Source organism: Micropterus salmoides, unplaced genomic scaffold, assembly GCF_014851395.1.
Source record: "Micropterus salmoides isolate LMB-PRFRI ecotype aquatic unplaced genomic scaffold, ASM1485139v1 Ms_hic_scaffold_16, whole genome shotgun sequence".
NCBI classification, from domain to species: Eukaryota; Metazoa; Chordata; class Actinopteri; order Centrarchiformes; family Centrarchidae; genus Micropterus; species Micropterus salmoides.
Window position 1 is genome coordinate 4,121,771 of NW_024040707.1, and position 10,678 is coordinate 4,132,448.

At 36.8% G+C, this 10,678-nt stretch overlaps 3 protein-coding genes across 3 annotated transcripts; 1 reads left to right on the plus strand and 2 right to left on the minus strand.

The window, feature by feature from the left end:
- Positions 1 to 234: 234 nt before the first annotated feature.
- Positions 235 to 1,495, minus strand: LOC119905071 (galactose-specific lectin nattectin-like). The gene is made up of 4 exons (XM_038721780.1): positions 1,472 to 1,495; positions 944 to 1,129; positions 611 to 722; positions 235 to 358 (listed from the first exon to the last, which is right to left on the minus strand). Exons 1-4 carry the CDS (start codon positions 1,493 to 1,495, stop codon positions 291 to 293), a joined length of 390 nt encoding a protein of 129 aa, XP_038577708.1. The 3' UTR covers positions 235 to 290.
- Positions 1,496 to 2,017: 522 nt separating this feature from the next.
- LOC119906271 (galactose-specific lectin nattectin-like) lies at positions 2,018 to 3,440 on the plus strand. The gene is made up of 5 exons (XM_038723837.1): positions 2,018 to 2,031; positions 2,226 to 2,320; positions 2,556 to 2,690; positions 2,916 to 3,027; positions 3,285 to 3,440. The coding sequence occupies exons 2-5, from the start codon at positions 2,282 to 2,284 to the stop codon at positions 3,350 to 3,352; spliced, it is 354 nt and encodes a 117-aa protein (XP_038579765.1). The 5' UTR covers positions 2,018 to 2,031; positions 2,226 to 2,281; the 3' UTR covers positions 3,353 to 3,440.
- A 2,068-nt stretch (positions 3,441 to 5,508) lies between these two features.
- Positions 5,509 to 7,927, minus strand: LOC119906269 (galactose-specific lectin nattectin-like). The gene is made up of 7 exons (XM_038723835.1): positions 7,796 to 7,927; positions 7,455 to 7,520; positions 7,277 to 7,298; positions 6,988 to 7,082; positions 6,651 to 6,785; positions 5,930 to 6,041; positions 5,509 to 5,684 (listed from the first exon to the last, which is right to left on the minus strand). The coding sequence occupies exons 2-7, from the start codon at positions 7,518 to 7,520 to the stop codon at positions 5,617 to 5,619; spliced, it is 498 nt and encodes a 165-aa protein (XP_038579763.1). The 5' UTR covers positions 7,796 to 7,927; the 3' UTR covers positions 5,509 to 5,616.
- Positions 7,928 to 10,678: the final 2,751 nt, after the last annotated feature.

Below are 10,678 nucleotides of genomic sequence, written 5' to 3' on the forward strand. Positions count from 1 at the left end.
ACTTTGAAGTTGTTCTGTCACAGTGTCATTGTCTTGTTTTGCTTCTCTGTTCTCTGTATCTATTTGGGTGAAATAGTACTAGTATGTGCTCTAAATATGGGGATCATTTTGATATCAAATTTTAAGAGTAGAGAGAGGGAAAGACAAGATATAAAGAGGTGAGACAGATAGCTGAACATGATATATTTGTTTATTGATTCAACTAAAATATATCAGAACTGTGACATCATCTGGGGTTTTTTGACATCTTCATTGGGGATGTGTCAGCACCTGGCATAGGGCGTAGATCTTCACAGGCGCATGCCACAAACAATGGATTTGTTGATATCACAGTTGGCATCGTTGACATAATCTTTTCCTGAAGACAGATTTTTTTAAAGAAATAATAATTGCACATTAGAGGCCTCACATGAAAAGTTCTCACAATGATATTGTTTACATTTTACTTTAAGTAAGACTCTCTTCATATAGCACTCTCAAAAACCTGCGTTATAACATGATTCATGGTTGCAAATGAAAGCACATACTGAAAAAGAGTAAGAAAGTAAACATCCAAAAATAAAGGGAAAGGCCAACAATATAAGGTTTCTATCAGATAATTAAGTTGTACCTGCAAAGTTAATCTCCATACAGTTCTCTCTTCCACCAGCGTTGTTGGGTTCCCCTGCAGCCCAGCCTTTGAAGGCGTACTTGGAACCATCACTCCACAGCCACACACCCTCCTGAAACAAAAGGTTTTAAGAGAGTTTATACATTTGGTTGGATTTTTTTCAATCATGTTTTAGCTGGCGTTTTTTTGAAGGGTTACAGTTATGTCGTGTTAAAATAGTCCACATAACACTGGTCAAATTACAAAAAGGTAGATTACAAACAGTATATACTCAATATCAGGCACACAGAGGGGACAGCTAAATCAGATCCTGTTTTTTGCTAAAATGCTCACCTTTGCTGCATCGTAGCCTCCAACCCAAGCGTCTTTATCTACACCAGTCACTTTACGAATCATCTTTCTGATGAACTTGTACTCGTCTGCGGTTTGTAGGGAAGCCAGATTCCCACCGAAAGACGTGCACAAACGCTGAAGAAAGAGACAAAGTGAGAAACAAAAGTGACAGAAAGAGAAATAAAACTACTAACAGAGATGGATAAAGAACAGCAATGATCTATAACACAATTGTAGATGATTAGAAGGACAATCATGCAAAAAGCCTCTGGTGGTCCAAAGTCAGTGGAGGTCTGAGAATATTGATCCTCAGCACAACATTTATGGACACATTAGAAAAAGGTAAGTAAGAAGAAATCTTAGGATCAAGTGCGGAAACAGCATTTCACCTCCACCACTCTGAGAAACACTAACCTGATTCTGTTTCACTTGATGCCTGTGAAGATACAGAAATATTCTGATTTGTCGGTACGACTCTTATCTATAGAAACGAGTTATCATCTGTTCATTATTATTTTTAGTGTTCACTTCCAGGTAAAAACCCCTTTTCATGCAGTTCTTTAAAATTCCTTGTTTCTGTAAAATTACTTTTGTTATTTTATCTTCCTGTATCACCAAATAGCATTGCTGTCATTTTTATGTTGTAATTAACATTCACATTAAAATAATGCATATACTTATCTACAGTGTATTACTTCATTAACATACTGTCTACACAGATGGCATCAGCTCTTCATTTCATTGCGGTCATCTGTTTGACCAGTGGGCTGTGTATTGGAGCCAATGTAAGTAATAAAATATAAATTTAATAATAACACCTAAACTTAAAATAACTAACATAAAACCGGTCTTTCAAGAGCTCTACAGTCCAACATTATGTTTTCAACATTAATAAAACTGAACGTTTTAAGAATATTTGCAATAAAAGGAAGTGAACAAAACACATTTTGATTTTTGAAATAAAATGCAACGTCCTGTCACCTGTATTTTTGAATTCAAATCTAAAGTTGCAAGTAGAGACAAATCCAAGATGACTTCAATATTGAATATTTCTGTATCTTCACAGGAATCAAGTGAAACAGAATCAGGTTAGTGTTTCTCAGAGTGGTGGAGATGAAATACTGTAGCTGCACTTGATCCTAAAATTTCTTCTTACTTACCTTTTTCTAATGTGTCCATAAATGTTGTGTTGAGGATCAATATTCTCAGACCTCCACTGACTTTGGACCACCAGAGGCTTTTTGCATGATTGTCCTTCTAATCATCTACAATTGTGTTATAGATCATTGCTATAAAACCTGCCCTGACGGTTGGACTGTGTTTGGCCAACAATGTTACATGTTCCACAACAGTGAACAGCAGTGGGCTGATGCAGAGGTACGTTTTCAGTTATAACAGCCACACTGTAAATTTGTGATCACTCAGTTAGCAGTAGAAGTTCCCATATGAAGGTTATTGAATTTACACAGGATCCATTGTTCTGTTGTCCACTCTGTTGGTACACACAGTTCAAGCATGTTCACATGGTCGTGTTAGGACTTCTCACCTCATCCCTGTTTGTAATTTTCTTTCTTTCTGTCACTTTTGTTTCTCACTTTGTCTCTTTCTTCAGCGTTTGTGCACGTCTCTCGGTGGGAATCTGGCTTCCCTTCAAACCGCAGACGAGTACAAGTTCATCAGAAAGATGATTCATAAAGTGACTGGTGTAGATAAAGACGCTTGGGTTGGAGGCTACGATGCAGCAAAGGTGAGCCTTTTAACAAAAAACAGGATCTGATTTAGCTGTCCCCTGTGTGCCTGATATTGAAAATATTCTGTTTGTAATCTACCTTTTTGTAATCTGACCAGTGTGATGTGGACTGTTCTTAACAAGACATAACTTTAACTAACCCTTCATAAAAAGCACCAGCTAAAACATGATTGAAATAAATCTAAGCAAATGTATAAACTCTCTTAAAACCTTTTGTTTCAGGAGGGTGTGTGGCTGTGGAGTGATGGTTCAAAGTATGACTTCAAAGGCTGGGCTGCAGGGGAACCCAACAACGCTGGTGGAAGAGAGAACTGTATGGAGATTAACTTTTCAGGTACAACTTAATTATCTGATAGAAACCTTTTATTGTTGGCCTTTCCCTTCATTGTTGGATGTTTACTTTTCTTACTCTCTGTTTTTCAGTATGTGCTTTCATTTGCAACCATGAATCATGTTATAATAAATTGAGTGTTATATGAAGACAGTTTTACATGCTTAATTGAGAAAATGCAAACAATTTCATTATGAGAACTTTGTATCTGAGGCCTCTAATGTGCAATTATTGATTCTTTAAAAAAAATCTGTCCTCAGAAAGAGATTATGTCAACGATGCCAACTGTGATATCAACAAACCTTTTGTTTGTGGGGTGCACCTGTAAAGATCTACGCCCGACGCCAGGCATGACACATCCCCAATGATGTCACAACCCCACTGATGATGTCATAGTTCTGATTTATTTCAGTTGAATCAATAAACAAATATATCATGTTCAGCTATCTGTCTCACTTCTTTAAATTGCTATCTCATGCCACCACCGAAGCTCCCCTCTCTCTACTCAAAATAAACCCCATATGTAGAGCATATACTCAACTAGTTTGGGATGTGAGATACAGAGAAGCAAAACAAGACAATGACTTGATTAAAAACCTTAGAGACATCTTATAAACACTACAATAGTATAGAACATTTCAATAGTAAACTCTTTGTTGAGCACTTAGGCTCAGTGTGAATGTTTGTGAAGGGGTGAATGTGATGTGGTATTAAAGCGCTACGAGTGGTCGTAAGACTAGAAAGGTGCTACACAAACACAGACCATTTACCATATATTTGCTCATGGATAGTGACGTTACTGTCTGAATGAGCACTTTAGATATATATATATATATATATATATATGGTTGGTCTGCTCGTGGTTTCTCATTTTGGAATATGAGCAACGATTGCAAAATTGGATGAATGTTATGGCTTTTGAATATTGACAACATATTTCTGTGGTGCATCTCTGCACTGCCTTTGTTTTTGCTGAGAAATCAGGAGCTGGCTAAACAATACAACCAGACCGGCCACACATACATACACATATATACTATATATGAGTGTGTGTGTGTGTGTGTATTTATTATTAGATCTCTTAAGTGCTCATTCAGACACTAATGTCACTATCCATGAGCAAAATCTATATATGGTAAATGGTGTGTTTTTTTATAGGGATAACTGTTGTTGTGATTTGGCACTATATAAATAAAATTCAATTCAATTCAATTGAATTTTACATTAGATCACATTCACCCATTCACATTGAGCATAAGGGGGCTTTCACATTTACGTTGTTTGGTCCGAACCTTTAGATTTTTCAGTTTTATCCGAACCAAAATTACAGACAAACCCACTATTATTTAAGGTATTACATACATGTAAAACTAACATCATAGACATTCTGGTAGATCATAAAAGGACAATATATAAGAATAACTTAAATGAAAATGTAAAAGTATTGGCATAATATGTAAATAGCTATAAATTTATCATTTCTACCCTTTATTTAAATTAGGATATTTTACTATAATTTTATGGTTTTTGCCATATTTTTTGGATGGTCCGGACTTTCAGACTATTTACATGGTTTACATGATTCCCATGTGAACCGGCAATAAAAAATGCACGGGGAAATACACTGAAATAAGGACACAATTATAAATCTCCGGTCACAGCTCATATTTTGAAACAGAAAGCCTCTGTAGAAGCATGGCTTTGGTCTCGTCTCAAACCGAGGTGCAGAAGGATTGCTTGCAGCCTTTTCCTCCTTTCCTGCTGGTGAAGATGTAATGTTTGCAGAAAAAGGAAATTTATTTAACAAATTTGAACGAGCCTCAAGTTGGCTATAGGCTCGTTGGTGCTGCAGGTAGTAGCCTCATGACATAATAATAACAATATAGAGGCAATGATATCCATCTGTTCCTCCCTCATTCATTCATTCTTTTTAAAGCTACCTGTGGAACTGTTTTTAAACCAGTGTCAAGTATTGGGAGACGCAGCCCACATAGACGATGTCGACAGGACGCAAGTCTGTCCCGTAAAGGTCTTTAGTGCGCTCACATTATTGCAGTATAAAACCAAACCAAAACTAACCAAATGTGACAAAATGTATCAAAACTTTGGTTCTGACCTTGGTGCGGACTTTCAGGTGTGAATGCTCAAATGGAAACTGACAGGTTTACTATGATTACTATACTTTGCATTTGTATGCTAAACAAAGAGTTTACTATTGAAATCTGTTCTCTACTACTGTAGTGTTTATAAGATGCCTCTTTGGTTTTTAATCAAAGTATTAATGAAAAACTTTTCATAAAATGAGTTGACTTATTGACTCCCAATTTTACTTTGAAGTTGTTCTGTCACAGTGTCATTGTCTTGTGTTGCTTCTCTGAGTACATGCTCTAAATATGGATCATTCTGATATCAAATTTTAAGAGTAGAGTGAAGGGAGCTTCGGCGGTGCATGAGATAGCAAACTAAAGAGGTGAGACAGATAGCTGAACATGATATATTTGTTTATTGATTCAACTGAAATTTATCAGAACTGTGACATCAGTGGGGTTGTGACATCATCATTGGGGAAGTGTCAGCACCTGGCGTAGATCTTCACAGGCGCATGCCACAAACAATGGATTTGTTGATATCACAGTTGGCATCGTTGACATAATCTTTTCCTGAAGACAGATTTTTTTTAAAGAAACAATAATTGCACATTAGAGGGCTCAGATGAAAAGTTCTCACAATGATATTGTTTGCATTTACATTAAGTAAGACTCTCTTCATATAGCACCCTCAGAAACCTGCGTTATAACATGATTCATGGTTGCAAATGAAAGCACATACTGAAAAACAGAGAGTAAGAAAAGTAAACATCCAACAATGAGGGTCATCCAACATGAGTCAGATAATTAAGTTGTACCTGTAAAGTTAATCTCCATACAGCTTTCTCTTCCACCAGCGTTGTTGGGTTCCCCTGCAGCCCAGCCTTTGAAGTTGTACTTTGAACCATCACTCCACAGCCACACACCCTCCTGGAAAAGGAGGTATTTAAGTGTCAATTCACGCCAATCACAAAATAAATTATTTCACCCCTAGTGGCATCTATCCATGCTAATTGTGAAGAAATGTCCACTGCTCATGTATAATTTTGTTTGTGATGCTAAAAACAAAAATGACTTTTTGCAAAAACCTTTTTTCAGAAATCATGTCCATGTTACTGAAGATAATCCACAGATGTTGCTGTGAGCATGTTTCAGCAGCAACTATTTTGGTAAAAGAAAAAACCATGAAAACTGATCATGGATCAGTAACAATAAGTTAGTTTTTCCAGTTTAAATGTTTATTTTTTAATGGTTTGAACTCCACAGTTCTATTCATTATCATTTAGCTAGCGCTAGAGTTTTTTAGCCTTTAACTCAACGCACACCCAGAGAGTTTATACATTTGGTTGGATTTTTTTCAATCATGTTTCAGCTGGTGCTTTTTATGAAGGGTTAGTTAAAGTTATGTCCTGTTAAGAACAGTCCACATCACACTGGTCAGATTACAAAAAGTTACATTACAAATTACAGTATATATTCAATATCAGGCACACAGAGGGGACAGCTAAATCAGATCCTGTTTTTTGTTAAAAGGCTCACCTTTGCTGCATCGTAGCCTCCAACCCAAGCGTCTTTATCTACACCAGTCACTTTACGAATCATCTCTCTGATGAACTTGTACTCAGCTGTGGTTCGAAGGGAAGCCAGATTCCCACCGAGAGACGTGCACAAACGCTGAAGAAAGAGACAAAAAAAAAATTACTCAGAGATGAGGTGAGAAGTCCTAACACAACTATGTGAACATGCTTGAACTGTGTGTACCAACAGAGACAACGGAACAATGGATCCCGTGTAAATTCAATAACCTCCATACGAGGACCATTACTAACTGAGTGATCACAAATTTACAGTGTGGCAGTTATAACTGAAAACGTACCTCTGCATCAGCCCACTGCTGTTCACTGTTGTGGAACATGTAACATTGTTGGCCAAACACAGTCCAACCGTCAGGGCAGGTTTTATAGCAATGATCTATAACACAATTGTAGATGATTAGAAGGACAATCATGCAAAAAGCCTCCAATGGTCCAAAGCCAGTGGAGGTCTGAGAATATTGATCCTCAGCACAACATTTATGGACAAATTAGAAACAGTTAAGTAACGAGCAATCTTAGGATCAAGTGCAGCTACAGTTTTTCACCTCCACCACTCTGAGAAACACTAACCTGATTCTGTTTCACTTGATGCCTGTGAAGACACACATATATTCAGTATTGACCTTAATTTTAACTTTACTTCTATTTAACTATTTTAACTTTAGATTTGAATTAAAGAAATACAGGTTCACTTCCTTTTATTGCAGTAACAGCAAACTATTTTTTAGATTAATATTTTATTACTTACATTGGCTCCAATACACAGTCCACTGGTCAAACAGATGACCGCAATGAAATGAAGAGCTGATGCCATCTGTGTAAACACAGTATATTAATTAAGTAATGTACCATAGATAAGCATGTGAATTCTAGTTACAAACTTAAAATACAGTTTCAAAAGTGTTTACTACAGCAATGCGATTTTGTGATACAGGATAAATATAAGATAGAGATAAGATAAATGAAAATTTTTAGGAATTTTTACCGAAACAAGGAATTATAAAGAACTGCATGAAAAGGGGATTTCCCTGGAAGTGAACACTAAAAATAATAATGAACAGATGAAAACTTATTTCTATAGAGTCGTACCTTGTTGTGATGATCAGATGAGTTCCACTTGCAGCAGTAGCAGGTAGCAGGGTGTAGTTGAGAGGGAAACTCAGCGTTTATATACCTTCTCTGGGCGCTTCGACTAACACACCTTCAACATGTTTTGCTACACTGTAAAAAAAAAATCGTAAAAATACGGTCTAATGACTGGCAGTTGCGGCTGCCAAAAACCGTAAAATTATAGTAAAATATCCTAATTTAAATAAAGGGTAGAAATGATAAATTTACAGCTATTTACATATTATGCCAATACTTTTACATTTTCATTTAAGTTATTTTAGCTTATATATTGTCCTTTTATGATCTACCAGAATGTTTATTATGTTAGTTTTACATCTATGTAATACCTTAAATAATAGTGGGTTTGTATGTTTTATGATGGAAGATACTCATACATCATCTTACTCTTCCTGCCTAACTTTGTTAAATTGTGAAATAACATAATATCATCAGGTAGGCCTTCCTATAGACGACAAGAAAAGTTCACCACAGTGTGTTATACAGTAAGCACTTATTACAAAACCCACAGTTCACCAATTAATGAGTCCTTATCTCAGTTCAAAACTACTAGGAGTCCATCTTTCTATATTGCAGTAAGCAAAAAAAAAGGTTCAGGTTGAGGTTCAGTTCAAAAGTTGGCCAATGAAAATAAAACCAAGTGTCACCTCGTGTTTAATAGACAAGCTTAGTAATTCTCCGACAACACCAGAGTACACCTCCTCCCCTGCAGCCTCCGATGCTGGTGAGCAGCACCGGCTGTAACCAGGCTGTAACTCAGGATGGACTGGGCCTCTTTCAGACTTGTGAGTTTGGTTCCTGAGCTGACTGAGCCACAATACCCTTACCTTACTACGCGTGTCTTTCTGTTGTGCATTTTTCTGTCCATAAAAGCAACGGATGGCCCGACGATTTCACCCACCACCAAGATACCATTGGGTGGCGGGTGCTACTTTTATTCCCTATGTGACACTAACTTTTTGTAGGATCAGCTTCTGTCAAGCTTAAAGCCGTCAAGGTACAGCTTAACGTGCAAAGTTGATTTTTTACTCCTGGGTGTCATGAGACCAGAGCGCAGCAATCTTGTTTATTCACATCGCAATAATATTGCAAATGCAATTAATCATTCAGCCCTACTAGTTATTAAATGTTCAATAACTCCGGTGTTGTCTGAGAATCTCTAAGCTTGTCTAGTAAACACAACAGGCGTCACTTGTTTTTTTTCGTTGGAAGATAATTCATGCAATTCAAGCATTACCTAATTTCATCATAACATATAAGCCCGGCCTACAGGAAAGAACAGTGTAGTTTTATCTAATCTTTATCTAATATTGTGTTGCGTCATACAATATCATAATTTATTGCTTGTTTGTTTTGAATAATACAGAAGATAAAGAGCTTAAAAAACAATTTTGAAAAACATATTGAAAAATTGCAATTAGATTATTTTCCAAAATTATTCAGCCCTAGTCTGAACATTACGTTTTAGCTCCTGTCTCTTTAAGGCTCCTCTCCCTAAAAGCCCACTTTCTTCTGATTGGCCAACTTCTGAAAGCCTGCCAAGGAGCAAGAATCTATGTGTTGTGCCCAGTTAAAGCAGGAATTCCCCTAGAGGACAGGCTGTGTTCGGACTACAGGCCAAAGTGACCCATTCAGATGTTTTTTGCTCATATGTGACTCAGATCTGATGAATTTGTGATGAACAGTGACATAGAATCTGATCTTTTTCAGTTCGGATTTGTAGTCCATATGAGATCCAGGTCAAATATTTTGAAATGCAACATCAGTCTGGACAGTCAGAATTAATGCGACTCAGACGTCACCTCAAGCGTCTGTCGTCACAATTCTGAGCTAGCGGAAATATTGAGTAGAATTAATCGCTCCACAAAAAGCCATCATTTTAATAATTTTAATAAATAAATAAATAAATAAAAATTCTTCTGGCCCTCATTTGTCACGCTCTGCCGGTCGGCCATTCTTTGTGTTGCACTTTTGAGTTTAGTATCTGCCTTATAGTATGTTGAGTTTTGGGTTCTGTCTAGTGTCCAGTATCTGCTATATAGTCTGTTGTGTTTTGAGTTTCTCTGAGTTATTGTTTGGTCAGTTCATTATCTGTTATTTAGTTGGTCTTTGATTCCATGTCATGTTCTTAGTCTTGTGTCTCATGTCTTTAGTGTTTACTCCTGGTCTTGTGTTCTCTGTTAAGCTCTGTACTGTGTTCTAGTTCTGTGTTCTGATATTTTGTAACGTGTGCGTTTCTGTGTTGTCGCTTATTCACTCTGCCCCAGGTCTGCTTGTCATGTCAAGTCTCTCTCTCTCTCTCTCTCTCTCTCTCTCTCTCTCTCTCTCTGCATTTGGGTCCTCCAACCTACTACCTGCTTCACCACACGAACCCTGACATCATTATCATTTGCTCACCAATTCACTTTCTTACACATCAATCAAATAAAACTGTAGACACTAACTTCCTCCATGTTTACTTCTGTACTATGTACTGTGTGTGAGGTCAAATTATTTTTTTTGCGCTGCGGGTCACTTTTAGGCCATGTTCACATTGAGGTCTGATAGGGGTCATATTAAAAAAATTATGAACAGTCAATTAAAAAAATAAATCCAAATTGAGCATTAAAGCTTGCACTGTGAATGTAGCTTTAACGACATCGCCTTCGACCATTTAAAGTCTGCATGTATTTTAGACAGAGACCCAACAAATGTGCTTTTAAAATGTACGATTTATTATCAGAGATGAAACATATTGCACACCCCTAGTCAGAAATATTTAAAATTTTTAGTCAAATATGTCAGAAAAATACTGACTCACCCGTTCTGGGAAAGGGTTGACATACATTGTTTAAATTTATCCGT